The sequence below is a fragment of the Mustela putorius genome, unplaced genomic scaffold (assembly GCF_011764305.1).
Source record: "Mustela putorius furo isolate JIRA1106 unplaced genomic scaffold, ASM1176430v1.1 tig00000095_pilon_pilon_pilon, whole genome shotgun sequence".
In the NCBI taxonomy this organism is placed as follows: domain Eukaryota; kingdom Metazoa; phylum Chordata; class Mammalia; order Carnivora; family Mustelidae; genus Mustela; species Mustela putorius.
In genome coordinates this window covers 13,235,742-13,252,780 of record NW_025421280.1, presented here as the reverse complement: position 1 = coordinate 13,252,780, position 17,039 = coordinate 13,235,742, and the positions used below count along the sequence as shown (strand labels likewise).

At 42.2% G+C, this 17,039-nt stretch overlaps 1 protein-coding gene across 2 annotated transcripts in view; it reads right to left on the bottom strand.

Moving 5' to 3' along the window:
• The window catches only part of FHIT (fragile histidine triad diadenosine triphosphatase), a 1,433,622-nt gene that overhangs the window by 183,092 nt on the left and 1,233,491 nt on the right, over window positions 1-17,039 (bottom strand). For both annotated transcript variants that reach the window (XM_045088552.1, XM_045088549.1), the window contains one exon: window positions 1,541-1,609. In XM_045088552.1, the coding sequence (XP_044944487.1) occupies window positions 1,541-1,609 (69 nt within the window). The remainder of the gene's footprint in view (window positions 1-1,540; window positions 1,610-17,039) is intronic.

The window sequence follows — 17,039 nt, the reverse complement described above, 5'->3', positions numbered from 1 at the left end:
AACGAAAGCAAGTTCAAATTATAATATTATAGGATAGAACTTTCAGAAAGTAGAGATTTGTGAGACTATTCCCAAATCTAGCCATAATCAGAATCTCCTGGGCACTTTCTTATGCTCCCATACTTACTGACAACAATGTGCCCCCACAATCTGCTGGGTCAGAATGTCTAGAGATGGGATCTTTGGGGAGTGGAGATTTGTAGCAATTGGTCCAAAAGCCAGTACTTAGGAATTTAGGAACCAAAAGCCAGTACTCTAGTTACTGGTGTGACGAGAAGGTTTCCACTCGGCACAGGCCTATTACAGCTCACAGGAGGCACAATATAGTGAGGGCTGTCCCAAAAGCATGATCACCAGTCACCTCTGAGGAACCAGTGAGTCCCAGAAAAATTAATTGTAAGTCTCGTTATTAACTGATGACCTCTCATTCTTTATTTTAGGGTCTTGGTAGCCATTTCAATATCCAATTACTGCAAAGAAACACTACAAATACAAAAAAAGACACACTAATACAAAAAAAAAAAAAAACCTACAAATATAAAACCAGGTGGAGATAATCACAGGGGTAGGGCCACACGATGAACAACCAAAATTTTTTTTAAAAATGTACTTGAAGCACTGTTCTCCAGTGGTTAGAAGAGTAGTGTCAAAAAGATGGCAGGACTGGTACCCCTTTCCTATCTGACACCTGTGGTAGACACAGCTAATCAATCACAGCATTTGTCTTTATTTCATCCAGAAACAGCCTCAAAACCCTTTCCAGGCAAGCACTGGGGGCACCTCTGCCATCTGATCATTTGGGGAACATATGTGCCCTTCCCTGGCTAGAATAAGTAGTTAAATTGAATCATCCATCTAGGATTTTACACCAGCATATCCATTATAGGTTATTTACCCCACATGGTGCACACAGACCCCCAAAGTTCCCCAGGTAGAGGACCGTAGGAGCAGATCGCCTTTCTACTTCATCTCTGTAAGTGGTTTCACATTTATATTTTTGAATGGAAATATCCAGAAATCAGTTCACTGTTCAAATGTTTATGATACATGGGCAGCACTCCTATCATTCAAGCCAACTAGGTTCTGTGGATGATAATTCAAAGTTCCACTTTGAATAAATGTTATTAGGGGAGAGAAGCTGAGTTAAAATTAAATGGAGCATTTGACTAGAAAAATAATCTATGAGTTGGCTTGATTTTCATTGGTCAGCAGCACTATAGATTTTCTCCTGTGGAGACTCTGGGCTGTATCTCCACACAATCTTTAGTGTCCTTGGAAATGAGAGGGAGGAAATCACAAGGACACTTGGTTTCTGCCACATTTCATTTGGAAAAAAAAAAAAATCATTATAATTCATTTGTCTTTGGTTCCTGTCATGGACATTCTTGGCTCCTTGGCTTCTCCTGCCACTTCCAAAGTCATATTGGGCAGAATCCCACATAAGTCCATAGATCCAGGGTGATACCTGGTTCATCAGCTTGATTTCCTCACACCGACAGCCCCTGTGATCACGCAATAAGATCAGAGAGAAGAGACCCACCTCATCATAGATGCTGTCATTCCTTTGAAAGTCTCCAGCCTTCCTCGGAAGAATGTGGACGTGAACATGCTGAAAATGAATGAGAGAGGAAAAAAAATGAAATGTGATTATCTCCCCATATATTTCTAGACTTGACAGTGATGCTCCCATGAAGCCCAATTACTTCACATTGGTTCCTGCTAGATTATTTTTCAGAGGAGGAGGATGTTCACCTTCAGTAACTGTATCTGAAATCCATGGAGAATAGAGAGGCCTAAAACAAGAGAGAACGATGTGGTGGCATGGATGAGAATTGGAGTGAAATGCCAGAACATTTTAGGGGGTCTGTGGAATTATTCATCGCTGTCAGTCTTGGCTATAGTTAGCCAGTGCTGTGAAGTGACAGGTGACCACAGTGACTCTGAAAGTGACAAGAAATGAGACTTGGCCAAGGGAGAATTGTGTGGGAGCAAATAAGTGACGGTAGCGAAGGGTGTGGGCCAAGTTACAGAATTAAGGTTTTTCCAGCAAAACTCATTTAAAAGTAATACAAATAGTTCTCCTTTATTAAACGTTGATTTATTGTGATAAGAAAGATCTACGCTTAGCACTGATCTCATGTACTGCTCTGAATAATCCCATGAGGCAACTTCTACTCTGAGAACCCCTTTACAGGTAAGGAAATCGACCCTCAGAAGTGGTCAAGGCCCCGCAGGAGGTGCAGTGTCTATGCAGGAACCCAGGGCTTGTGGCTCTTGTCCCCACACTCTTCATGAGCATCGACGCTCCTTCAATGAGTTCCATCTATTAAACAGCCTGTGTCTCCAGTCTATGAAAGCACCCAGGTAATAGACAGAGCTATGCTATTATGCAGAGATCGTGAATCAAGGCACATCGCATATCTAATTCAGTATATTCTTCAAGGCTAAACTGCCATTTGAAAGTTTTACTTTCCAAATAGCCTCTATTGTACCGCAGCTCAAGTTAAACCTCATTCCTGCCCTTGAGCTATGTTCCTGCGTTTATTACAAACCGTGGGGAGGAATGTGAAAATGAAAAGCCTAAATGTAGAGAGGCAGACAAAGAATCAAACTTAGTCCCTGATCACACCCACCCCTTCTTGATTACGGAGATCAGCCTCTGAGCTTCCAAAGGGCCTCTGGAGAATGTGAGATTAAGTGTCCCTGTGGCTTCGCTGCACAAGAAAGGGAAAAATGATATGCTATTAAAGCAGAGGTAGGGACAAGGCGGTCCAAGGTGAATGAAGGCAGAGGAGCTTCCCATCAGCCCCTGAGTGCACAGCCCCCAAAGAAGGACATGTTTTTGCCAGAATATTCTCCAGTCGATGAAGGCAGTCACGGATTGCTCAGTAACTGGGACAAATGTATACTTAAGTTACAAAGACTGCGTGAGTGTAGGAAGACAAGGGGAACAAATAAATGGGGAACACATAAATTTGCAAACTGCCCGTGGACCAAAGCCTTAGGAGAAAGCAATGGAGGATGCGCTTGGGCTGGATATTCTGAAAGACACAAGCTGGGTGACTTCAAGGTGAGACCAGAAAAATGTCACAGTTCAAGGCAAGAGCCCACCTGGGAAGGAGGCTTCCCTCAACCCTTGCTTCCCACACCTGAAGCTCTCCTTCCCTCTCTCATTCTTTCCCTTTTCCTTTCTTCCTTTTATCCTTCCTACCTTTCTACCCTGCTTCCTGCTTTTCTTCCTTTCTTCTCTCCACCCACCCACCCACCCACCATCTTCCTTGTACGTGGAATAATCAGATATTCCACACCAGGGCTCCGCTGTCCAACTGCCTGCTGTCAGCCCTAACCAACCACTTACTGTCCATGGCCCCTGCCTCAGAAGGGCCTGGATCTCTGTATCCGCAGCTGTAGCAGGAATGGGAACAGTGTCTACCCTACATGGTCATTAAGAGGATTCAAATCCGCTAAGTCTGGGGGAGCCTGAGTGGCTCAGTGGGTTAAGGCCTCTGCCTTCGGCTCGGGTCATGATCCCAGGGTCCTGGGATCGAGCCCCACATTGGGCTCTCTGCTCAGTGCGGAGCCTGCTTCCCTTCCTCTCTCTCTGCCTGCCTCTCTGACTACTTGTGATCTCTGTCTGTCAAATAAATAAATAAAATCTACAAAACAAAACAAAACAAAATCCACTAAGTCTGTGCAAAGCATCATCAGCACTCAATACACATAGCTACAGCACTATTATCTTATTTTCTTTTTTGAATTATCATTTTTTTCCCCTTCAGACCAAGTAGAGATCACCTCCAGGGACTGGATCGCATGCTAGTAAGGGAGAGATTTAAGAAGCTCCGGGAGTGGGGGGTACAGTTCTAGTTTGCGGCTGCAGCTCCTTTCTATTGCTTTGACTGGTAGTTCTCAAAGTTGAGCATGCATCTGCGCTTGGTGAGACACAGACCTCCAGGGCCCCCAAAATGTGCATTTCAAGCAAACTCCCAGGTGGTGACAATGTCCTCTGTTTAGGCTATCCATCTGGTTCCTGAGCTCTTTCCTGCCAAAAGTGACCAGAGGCACCAGGGTCACTCACTGTTTTGTCTGTTCTACTGGGTTATGGAAGACCTCCTATTACTAAAAGCTCCCTGGCTTCCTGCACTCTGGTCACCCTCTGTGCCTTATCCTTAAGGATAGGCTTGTTGTGGTGCACTAATGAAACAGTCCCGGCTATGGACTTAATATTATATTAGGGGAACCTCCAGAATCCAGGCCCATCCTATGTCTCCTTTTCTTTACCTTGTCTGGCTGGGACAGTATTCAGGGCTATCTCTATAAGCTCTGTTATCACCCAGTCCTGGAAATGTCATTCCTGATCATTGGTAGCCACTAAGATTTACTGTGACACTGATGACAACAAACAGCTCACCATATAGGTGATTCTCCCCAAGGGCACAGACCTCAACCCTGCCTGATATATTGATATAAATTCTTAAGTGACAGACTGATCACGAGATCCTGACAACACACTGGACTTCTCAGAGAAAGGAAATCATGATAAAGCCAGCTCACAACTTCACTATTGTGAACAAATACCATTACCACGGCCTTTCAATAGAATGGTATTCCAGCAAAACAAAACAAACAAAGCACTATGAATGGCACACATGGCGGTATTTGGACATAACTTGTCCTTAGTGAGTACATACAGAGCCTTGGTGATCACCACTTACCTTTCTAAGTGGTAGCAAAACTTATACTTAACAAAGCCCTCCCAAAATTTTACCAGGGTTTATTTTTTGCTAGAATTTAAATTTTGCTAGTGTTTCAAGCAGTTTAGCTGCTTGAGTTAGAAGAATACTTCAGAAAAGCCATGACATATTATTTCACACTAAAAAAGGTTTCATGGTCAAGTAAAATTTCACAAGGCTCATAAGCATATTAAGGTATTAGACAAGAACCACACTGAATGCATTTAATTATGTTCAATTAGCAACTGGGAAACTTATTTAATAATGGAGATCTTGGGTCCTTATTTATATAACATCTATTTATACTCTTCTAGTACGGTTATTCATGCAAAATTATTTATAACCAGGTACTACTCTAGGAACCAGTACCAAACAAGACAAAGTCCTTCCCCCCACAAACCTACATTCCAATAGGTAATGCAATATATACAAGTAAATACATACACAATTTAATTGCAGGTAAAGATAAGTGTTGGGGAAAAATAAATAGTGGGCAGATATAAAAATTCAGAATTGGGACACTTAAACATTTGTAGTTTGGGAAGGAAAAAAAACTCAACGATACAGTGAGGAAAGTCAGTAAAGTGTCAGTGCTAGAGTTGAGAGAGGAAGAAATTTCAAGAAGGAAGGAATAATCATCAGTGTCAGTGTTGAAAACCTGAGTTGGTTTCAGTGCAATCAGGGTGATAAACAGTTAACTAAAAACAGAGTCAACATCATTAGTCAGTAGTGAAATACAAAGCAAAGCCACACTGAAAATATTGCCTTATATTCAACAGAATGGCAATTAGAGAGAGAAAAAAAAAAGGCAAGACAATAACAAGTGTTGGCGAGAATATGGAGAATTAAAACCTTCCTACACTGTTGGCAGAAAGGTGAAAGAGTATTACTGCTTTGGAAAAGAGCTTGACACTTCCTTGAAAAGTTAAACAGAGTTTCCATGTAAACCCAGAATTCTACGCCTAAGCATGTGCCTAAGAGATAAGAAAACCTATGTCCACACAAAAACTTGCACATGAATATTTATAGCGGTATTATTCACAATAGCCAAATAGGGAAAGCCAACCAAATATCCATCAAGTCGTGAATGCATCAATAAGATGCAGTACAGCCAGACAATGGAACATGATTCAGCTATAAACAGGAATGAAGAACCATTAAGTCAAAGAGTTATGCTAAATGAATTATGCAACATGAAAGAAGCCAGGCATAAAAGGCCAAATATTGTCTGATTCCATTTGTGAAATGTTTAGAATAGGCAAATCCATATAGACAGGGAGTAGATTAGCATTTTCCATGGAAGAATGAGGAGTTACTGTTAATGGGCATGAGTTTCTTTTGGGGGTGATGAACATATTCTAGAATTATTTAGTCATGATGGTTGTACAACATTGTGAATATTCTAGAAAAATTTGGAACTATACACTTTGAAAGAGTGAATTTGATGGCATGTGAATTATATCTCAATAAACCTATTATTAAAAAAAAACAAAAAACTGATATGGATTAAGAGAGAGAGGAAGGTGAGGAAAGGGAGATAAATAAACACAGACAACTATCTAAGGAAAAGGAGTCGTGCAAAGAAATCAATGGTGATATGGGCGGTGGAGGACAGAAATCACTTTTGTGGAAATACTGGCTGAAGTTTCCTCAGCCTACTGGTTTGCACAATGATCATTGTTATCTTCAGTACCAGAAATTGCTGTGAGCATTTATTGAAGGCTCGCTTCCTACCAGTCCTTAGGATGATTTGCACCATTTCAATGAAGCCTTCTAATACTCCCAAAAGGTGACTAACAAATTCATTACCATTTCCAGGTGCAAAGTAGGCCCAACAAGGTTAAGCAACTTGCCCAAGCTCCTGCAAGAGAGTGACCAAGCACTGAAATCTGAACCCGAGTCTGTCGTGACACCATCTCTTAGGAGACCACACAGCTTCCCCCACATACACACTCCAAATTCAAGGACACCTCGTTGCTGCAGCTCCTTGATGCCTCTCTCAAGCTCTGTGGTTTTTGAGTCATGTCTTTGACCACATCTGCAAGTCCTTTTGGGATCATGGGTTAGAACCGGCCTTTGCATAGAAATTTCAATTCACTTGGAGCAGTGTTATCTCCTGAGTTCCATTTCTATCTTACTTCCTCCTAGTTGGAAGACATGCCCGATATCATACAGATGAACGAAGTTGTTCAATGAAAAGTCTTCATTTCCCTCATTTATTAAACTGAAGTTCTTTCCATCAAGCAGGAGATCTACCTTTTCTCGGGCCCCTGTGCTTCAGCACATTTTAGCTTTAAAAACCCTGTTCTCTCTCAGTTTTCCTCCAAATGCGGATCTCTCTGAGTTTTCATACCCTGCCAACATTTTTGTAGGCTCTGCCTCTTTTGTGCTATGGAGCTTCTCCTTCCCTTTTGAACACACCTACTTTACCTCATACTCACTTGAGGATGGTCGATGTTGTCACACTGGTGTCTTTTGCCCTTGCTGGAATACAGTGCGTTTTCATTATAAGCAATACAGTCATGGCAAGGGGAAAGGGTGGGGAAGACTAGAGGGAGAGAGCTGGGCTCCTCCATAAATAGTGTCCTGCAACCACCAGCTGCTGCCACTTGAACCTCCTCACTCAGATCCATGAGTGACCTCTGAAGGCGAATCTGATTCTAAAGAATAACAAACACCACTGCAGATCATGGGCAGGGAATGACCCCTCCAGTATGTTCACACCCTGATCCCTGAACTTGTGAATACATTAGGTTCCTTGGCAAGGGAGAAGTAGGTTGTAGAAAGATTAAGGTTGTTAACCAGTTGCTGGTAAAAGGGAAAGAGTATGGACGATCTCAGATTATTCACCTGGGCCCAGGGTCCTTAAAGTGGAAGAGGACGATCATCATCTAAATGTAAAACACTGGGCTTCAAAGGCTACCATCAAGAAACTTGAAGAGTCAACTCACAGAATGAGAGAACAGTTTTGTAGATCATATATCTGATAGGGCCCGGTATATGGGACATATGAAGAACTATTACAACGTAAGAAAAGACAACATTCCAGCTAAAAATAGGAGAAGTAGGAATAGGCATTTCTTCAAAGAAGATACATAAACGGCAATAAGCCCATGAGCAGAGTTAGCCGGCCACCTTGTCTCAAGAACATCACCAAAGCCAGCCTCCTGCCTTTCCTTCTCTGTTTGCCTAGTAGAGGCAGGTGAGAATACTTAGAATCAGCAGAAGTAGGACTGCCTAGCAAGAACCATGCTGCTAGTTAGGGCACCACAGCATTTACTGTCTACAGTGGAACTTCTGAGCGTGAAAAGAGGCACTACAACTACACTGGCCTGTTTATGATGACAGGCCTAACCCTGGACTATTCCAAATACACCCAGACACACGTTTCACCCAAATGCTGGCTGTGTAGTTGGGAAGGACAGTGGTGTCACAAAGACAGCATGTAGACATCCCACCAAACTGCCCGAGAATCTCCACTCTGCCACTATGATCGATTTGGTGACCCTGGACAATTCACTGGTTCTCAGTAAGCCCCATTTCCTCCTCTAGAAAAATGGAGACAATCATAGCTCTTATGTCTTCGTGTTTTGGATGTGCTAATGTGCCCACAGCACTGTGAACGGTTACGAGAACATACTGTTCTCACAGATATGGTAGCTCCTGGTATAATTGATAATGACTTAAGAAGCGGATGGATGAATGGTGCGATAGTACAACAGATGTTTAAGTAAAGCATCTGACTCATGAGAAAAAAAAAAGTCATTAAATGATGTGTCAGTGTTCTCTTTATAGAAAAGAAGCAGATTAATTTTAGGGGAATCTTCAAACCAGCGATGACATAGTCCACCTCTCTCGAGACACCAGGTCTTGAGACGGTTCAGCCTCGGAATAACAGATGATGTGTTTATTTCTCCTTTTTGATACCCAGATTATATAGGTAAGCTACTTACATAAGAAGTGGGGAGAGCACAGAACTTTTTTGAGACCAAAAAAAAAAAAAAAAAAAAAGTTCTATTTGGTGAAAACAGGATGTTTTGCCTTTTGGAAGTCAGGGAGGAGTAAGAGGCAGACATTGAAAATCTATTGTAATTTGAGAATTAGAATCTGTGGAGGAAGCTCAAGGAGTGAAAAAACTAGAGGCAAGATAATGGGCAGGGAGATTGTGTTAATTCCTCCTGCCCAGATGTTTCTCTCCACATGGCAGCCTCTCCACCACCATGCTTGCCTCTAATTCACTTAGTAAAGGAAAATGGAAGAAGCCACTTGAAATGTAATTGTCTCTTGCTGTTCCTGTTTGGGCCTATTATACAAACAGTAGGGAGATTCCTCATTTTGTTTCGCGTACTGCGGTAGGATTAAAAAACAGAGGAGGAGGGGAGGTTCTTCCAACACCTGCTTTCTTAATGGATAGCGATTTCCTTGCCCCCAAAAGTGAGCGTTTTTTAAGCAAAGCGGTATATTTTCCTCAGCAACATCAGCATCTTATAGACGCATCGTTAAGACAGGAATGGGGACGGAACTAAGCAACAGCCCCCATTTCCCACTCTGGGTGAACAGCCCAGATGTCAGTCACCTTCGAGTTGTCTTCTCATTTGCAATCAGTGCATTGGTTTTACAAAGACAAGTGATAGAAACGGCCAGTTTGTCTTCCTGTGGGCCCTGTTTCGAATTGGTGAGCAATGGGTAAGGAAGTTGTTCGACTTTTTATGTGCTCGTTTTGTTCTGTGTTTCAGCAGAAGCCCTCTTTAAAACGAAGACAACAGAAAATCATCTACTGTGACCCAGTACTTCACTACGATGATGAGCTACTTGGGTTTGCCGTGCAGAAGATGGGGGGGAATAGATGGGCAAAACAGACGCCTTGAACATAGCTCTTGTCTGTTCAGTTCTCTGAGCTTCTGCTCTTATGAAGGAAAAATGGAAGAAGAGCCTTCCCATTATTTCTATGTTCTGCCCATTATTTCTATGTTCTGAGCTTATAGCCAGGAGGGAAAGACACATGCCCAGGCTCTCAGAGGGCAGGGACACTTAATACAGAAACAGATTCCATCATCTGGCTTTTATTTGACTTGAGAAGACCTTAATTTTTAGAAAATTTGAAATTTAAAGCTGTCTGGTCGCTAAAAGCTCCTTTAAACTCTCATTGTGGTTTGGAGCCATACATCATCAAAGCCGTGATGCTGAAATGATGTACTGTGCCCATATATCATGAGAGCACTGTCCTTCTCATGATGTATTATTCTAACTCACAATTGGCACACCATCATTGATGTATGGCTTGAAGACACAATTGTTAAGCCAAAAAACTCAATGGGGTCTCCACAAATTCTGGGAGGCTTTTTTTGTTTTGTTTTGTTTTTTAACTGAAATGGATTTTTATCTTCTATTTTTTTTTCCTTAAAGTTTCTCAACTTAACTGGGATGATCTGAGTACAGGAAAAACAAGGTGTTTCTTCTGTCTCATGAAAGGCATAGCAGTTGCTTGAGCATGGCTGACACTCTGAAGGAAGGGCACGTATTGCATGGAGCACTGGGTGTGGTGCATAAACAATGAATTTTTGAACACAGAAAAGAGATAAAATAAAATAAATTGGAAAAAAAAGAGAAAAGTTGACAAACTCAAGATTTATAAAACTGTGATAAACGCATGCAAATCTGGTCACTTTTCTGGCAGAAGGGCATGCTCATGCAACAACCCAGGTGAAACTTCAGGTAGACCAACTCAAGGACAAGAAAGTCTCCCCGTTCAGCCATACATGCGAGGGTTCTGTCTGCTGCTGGGCAGATAGAATGCCTTAGTGACAATTCCAGTAAAATGACTTTCAAGAGATTCAAAGAATGTCTCCAGATTTGTCATCCTTGATTTTTTTATCAGCAATTGTGGTGGCTTCTGTGTTTACAGTACCTATCCTTGATAAGAAAAATCTCACAATGTTCCTCCCTCTATATGGAGTTCCTTTCTCATTCCTTCTCTCCCATTTCCCCCCAACTTGTAAGAGCCAGTTCAATGCCACCTTCTCTGTGTACCCTTCAGACTCTCCAGGGCTCCTCTGATTTGTATATATCTCAAGGTTTGCTTTTTACTATAAAGTATCAATAATTACAGGTACTTCTCTTCCGTTAGTCCGGAACTCTGGGTTATTGCTGACTGCATTTTTCTTCTGATTATTTCCTTACCCCAAATCCTACATTCTATATTATGTAAATAAATCCTTGACAGGTGAACAGGTTGGATGGGTGGATGAGTGGATAGATGGATGGCTAGTAGGTGATTGCTAAGCCTTCTTTATTTGTTAGGTTGCTTTAGGAAAAAGAAAAAAGAAACCTCACATACATCGTTTCTCTTGGCTACTCTGGTCTTTTCCCTCTGCTTAAGCATTCCTGCACACACCAGGATATGGCCCGTGTAGAGCTATGGTGATTACATTACACTTTCCTTTCTTTCCCAATCAATGGTATTTTTTGTTTTTACAAAAGTGTAAAAAGTTTGAAGGTCTTGTCTTTCCAGCTTCATGTAAGTCCTTTTTAAAAACTCCTCAAATATGCTTGAGTGTCTGGAGCAAATAGCTCATCCTGAAAACAATCAGCATTGCACAGACTGCCAAGGGGACGTATTCTTTGCTCAGCATTAACTTTAATAAGAGTCATTGTGGTTCTCTCTCAGGAGAAAAGAAGAAACCCACCCTTTCTTTGGATAACTTGTAACCTTGACAAATTAATTCCAGGATGTTCTCTTTGCTAGAAAGAATATCTAGAATATGTAATTTTTTTTATTTATACACCGTATCAGAACATTAATCCACAGAGTTATTCCCTCTGGGTATTTTTCTGTTGGGTATACAATAAAGGATTTGGATGCAAATGAAACAATTATGGCATTTTTCCTTGTCTTACTCATTCTGTGACAAATGCACATTGCTTTACTGTTTGCCATACACATAATTACAGTTCTTTAATTTATGTTTCAATAAAATGTATAATAATAAACATTTACTGCTCCATGAATAAACATTCAAATGAAGCCTCTAATGGAGGTTACATGTTTCGAGGCAGCTCTGTGGCTTTCTAGAAATCTTGCCCTCTACTTAATGAGCATCATTTCCATAATCTGTGCATTATTGCTTAAGCCTCCCTTTAGGAATATTTTACAAAGCAAAAAAAAAAAAAAATTATGAAATATTATCAGTCCAAAGGGAAAAAAATGTTAAGGGGATTAGCAACTTGTCCTGTTAAAGGGACAGGACAAGCTTTCATGTCCCTCCAGAGACAGTGACATAGTAATTATGGAAATGGCTCTTCCTAATTATCTCACCAGCCGAGTGCATCACTACCATAGTTTTCACCTTTAATATCTGGTTTAAATAAAAGTGATGAGAAGCCCAGAAAGGTCAACCATGAAGGGCAAGCTTGTGCTACTTCCCTTTCTAGTGCTTACAGAGAGACTAGGAGGCAGACCTACAAGTTCACGGGACGTCAGGCTACAGCAAGATGGACACTCCTGGGTGGGAAAACAGACACATAATTTGAATATCAAATAATCACCCAGAAGTAACCGAATCCAGACAAGATCCTAAGCTGGGTTTCACTCTGATGGTGTCACACTTTATTTTCAATGTGAGTTATTTTTTAAGAAAATTACTTAATATAATTTTATGCCATTATCATTTCAAAAGGTTAATCTATTTCAAATAATTTTTGCAAATTGTGTTCCAAAAAGCAGGTGCTTTTAAAAATAACTAAAGGATAATGATATATTTCTTTTCTCTTTGTCCAACAGTGACAACCAGGTTGTTCAACCAGAGAGAAAAAATAAAAAAAAGTGCCAGATAAAATTAAGGAACAAAGATCCTTTGCGGTGTGATAAGACCCAGATACTCAGCCTCTGGGAGTAATGATGAAATGCGTCCCTTCATGACCTGTCAGCCTGCTTTATTGGTGGGTTGGCACACTATTTAAACGTTGTCAGGAGGGAATCATTTTACATAGTTAAAAGTTGTGTTTCTTTAATATGCATAAATATCTCTGAGTCCGCATGCGACATTTTGAGATGGTGCTGTTTACTTACCATAGGAACAGCAGCAAGCAGGGAAATGTTTCTAAGTGAACCTCCCCCTCTCCCACCATTTTGTGATTTGTTATGAATAATTAGTTCCTTGCTTTAAATGTTACCGCGAAATCTTTCAACGGAACATTCTCTTTCCTTAACATGAGTTGAATACAAGATTTTCACCATTTCAATATGGCTATTTTCACATACGACTCCAACAAAATATAACATTCAGCATAAATAGAATTTAGCGCGATCCAAATTTTATCCTATTTCTCCCGTGGATTTTTTTTTTTCACATGCCGCTTTTCTCTTGGTACATATGCTTTCTTGTTTTCTAATGTTCCGGAATTCACAAATTAGGCAGAACCATCTTTTGGAGGGTAACATTTTCCTTCTAACTCAAGTGAGCAGGTATTGATTTGTGAGTCATGCTTTTAAAAAAGACGTCCTCTTGTAGGATGGGCCAAATCTGAACCCACAGATCTACTAAGTGGAGCTGCTGCTTCTTACAAATGTTCTACTTGGATACTCCATAGAGCACGAACTTCAGAAATGATATTCTTTTCAAAGTAATCATTGTGAAATATACCAGGAAAGAACCACCCCCACCCAATGCCCTGTAACCCAAGAGCACTGATTTGATAGCTCAAGACAGGATAAATGACTCCGATTAGGCCAATGATCCCCAGTTTTATCGGGACCTCCTCAATCATATCTCGGTTTGGGTCTAGAATGATGACACTGGGAGCAACCAGAGGACTGCATATCATCCCAGCCTGGCTCCCATACAAGGAGCCAGGGAGATTTGTGGGACCCTGTCTGGTGGCTTTGAGGCTCCAACGATGAATGCTGCTAAGGCAATAATAATAAAAAAGGAAACAGGCAGTGAGGAAAGTCCTGGAACCGTCTCTCGTTTTTCTCATAATATACTTTATTGTTCAATGAGACAGAGTGATTCCATAGGCAGTGCCCAGAAATTAGATAATATGAGAAATCAATAATGTTTCCTTTTCTGGGTGATTTCAGTGACTGAAGCCCTGGGATTTATGTTGACTAAACTCTTTTAAAGTCCAGAACGGCACGGTGGCTAGCTTCCATTTCCACAGTTCCATGTGGACTGGCCATTAACGGAAGACACACTGCATTGTATCACCTAGTCCAATCTCTCCTGTGGGGGGTGGTGGGGGGTCATAGGTGCACCCAACTGCATTGGCAACGACTCCAATTTTCCAGGAATCTGACCCTAGACCTGAGTCTCCAGCGGTGAGCCCTTTAAGGAACACTTAGCAGGAAGTCTCCCCTTCATGGCATGGGTCAGACTGGGTTGTACAGGAGGTGAAGTGAGGTAAACCATCTATGATGATCTTCCCCTGCCTTTTAACCTTTAGAATTAACTTTTGGTCAAGGAGGGCCATTCAATGGCTGACCGTCCTGTTGCATGTAAGAAAACAAATGTTGGTGTTTAGGACACTGTTGAGCCCTGACTGCTGCCAGTGTTGGCTTAATTCATTAATGTGATGAACCAATAATCCATCTTTTAAAATGAGTTCACAAGCAGGCCATGCCAGGCCCATAGATGTGAAAGCTGGGGAATCACACATAGCCCCTGAGAAATGTCACACCTGCATCAGTGAGCAGTCCAGGAAGAGTATCCCAGATGGTGCTGAACAATGAAGGCTTATGGCCTATGCAGGCTGTCTAGTTCCCTCCATGGACACATAGCCACCACGTATAGATTTCAGGGTAAGCGTAGCTCTCCCTTTAAGCCTAGTGACAGAAGGTTCAGGTCCCTGGCCCCGCATCATGGGTTAACAATGTGCACATTCTGCAGCTGAACCCCCTTGGCCTCAGGTCCTGGTCCTGTCACTCACCAGCTGTGGCACCTGGACCAGTGGCGCACCTCAGGGCTTCTGAGCCCTCCTTTGGAACATAAACCTCCTATTGGGCTTGCTGTTAGGACTGAATGGATGAGTACTGCAAAGTACTAGAACTTGACACCTATGAAGCCCTGAGGCAAGGGTCCACCAGCTGTCACCACTGTCGCAGCCCCTACCAGCCATCATTATTGCTACGTGACCACAAACACCCTCCTTTCTTTAAATTTTTAAATACTCATTAAGCAAGTCCTCTTATAACTCTCTTTTAGGTACTTCAAGCCCTTAAAAAAAAAAAAAAAAAAAAAGATTGTTGAAGCCTAATGTATAAAACAGACAGAAGTAGAAGCATTCTCCAGACACCATGGTGTGACCCCACACCCCTATCCTGGCCTCAAAAAACAAAACAAACAAACAAAATAAAAACAAATACCCTGGAGATTCCAAAGACCACAGTGTGAAAAACATTACTTTCAACCCACTGGGGAGGGAGACTGAAAGCAGAGAACCAGGTGTTTCTCCCCGCAGGATACAGAATTCAGGCAGCAGAGCTTGGTGGTTAGCAGGACCAAGCTCTGAAGTCAGGTGAAATCCCCATGTCACCCTTCACTTCCCAAGTGACCCTGGGAGAGCAGTTTTAGGTCTGTAAGCCTTGGGGTCCACAATTAGTAATGCAGCTAAGAAGTACCTTCCTCAATGGGCTACTGAGCAGGTTAAAGGAGACCCTGCACGGAAAGCCCCTCCCACATCTTCTGCCCCTGGAAGGCAATGCACGATCAATGTAGGTTGGCTATTATCTCTTAGGCTTCTGCTCAGGTACCATTACCTCCTGCTATAGAGTGAATGTTTGTATGCCGCTAAAATTCATATGCTGAGATCATAACCCTATTCCCCAAGGACATGGGAGGAGGAGGTGGAGACTTGGAGAGGTAATTAGGACACAAGGGTAGAGCCAGCATGAGCAGGATTTGGGACTCCTATTTGTGGAAGAGGACTTTCACCAGAGCCTGCTCTGAGGATGCCATTATCTAGGATTTCCCAGCCTCTGCAACAGTGAGAAATAAATGTTGCTTTTTAAGCCACCCAGGCTATGGTGTCCTGTTACAACAGCCCGACCGAAGATACCTCCTTAGTGAGGACTTCTCAGTTCCTTCACATTAAAGAAGCCCCACTGTTCCATAGTCCCCCCCATTCCTTACATAAAATGGTAATCTGTTTTTATTTTTTCATTTTTTGACATATTCAGAGCTGGGATCCCATTACCTGAGAACATGCCTAGCACATAGTCAATAGATACATGGAGGATTTGACTGCATTAAGAGAACTAGGAGGAAGAGGAAGAGGAGAGAGGAAGCATCCCTACTCAATCTTCAAGAGATCATAGGAATTCTACTGGACCTGAATCTAAGAGGTAGAAATCCTTAAGGGAAAAAACAAAAACAAGACTGATGGCATAGACTTGTGCACATGATGTCATAAGGTGACCATTCTCTAACTGTCTACTACTTTTCATGGTAGGGTAGTTGCTCTGCTGTCAAGGCACAAAAAAGGTGGGGGGATGGGTGATTCAAACCTCCTTGGGGTGGGCCACAGTGAAAGTCCTGCCAAAGATGCCAGGATGCAGCTGGGACACTAATGTCCTCACTGGCCTTGTCTCCTTTTCTTCTGAAGCTTCTCTACATTACGACCTCTCTCTCTCATACTCTCTTTCTTCATGGCTGGCTTTATTTTGTCCATGGCAATGTCCTCCATATAATACCAAATATTCTCTTCTATCTTAAAACATTTTGTAGCCTCTGATGTGGGTATGATGTAGTTACACATCTATAGCTGGGATTCTTCACTGCCGTTGTGTCTACTTTGTGGACCTGGGTAATATTTGGATTCAAAACATGATATTATCCATTGGAGTGGCTGGTTAAGGGGACAAGGGCTGTGCTGGAGTGGGGTGGCTGAATTGGAAAGAGTTGGGAACTGGGAGTGTGTGTTTTGGGAAGGGGGGATGCTTGGAGATGCCATGTTACATTTGATGGGCACTGACTTTCAACTGCCTGGAATTTTCCCTTGACTTCCTGGCTCCAGAACAATCAGTAAAATCTCCTCAGGTCTTGGGATCTGGATTCTTCTCATGAATTCTGTCTTATGCCCCAAAGTGGCCTCAGAAAAAAGAGGTAGATCCTGGCAAACCATTCAGACCACCACCATCAAGGAGGTTGTAGGGCTTTGATGGAGGGACTCCAGCAGCTCTCTTTCAAGCCTTATGTCAGGCTTTACTCCCCTCCACCTCTCTGAACCCCTCACTTGGGTTGCTGCTCCCCAGACATGCATCCATATTTAGCCTCTCAGCCTGAATATTTACATGGGGCCCTTCCTACAGGC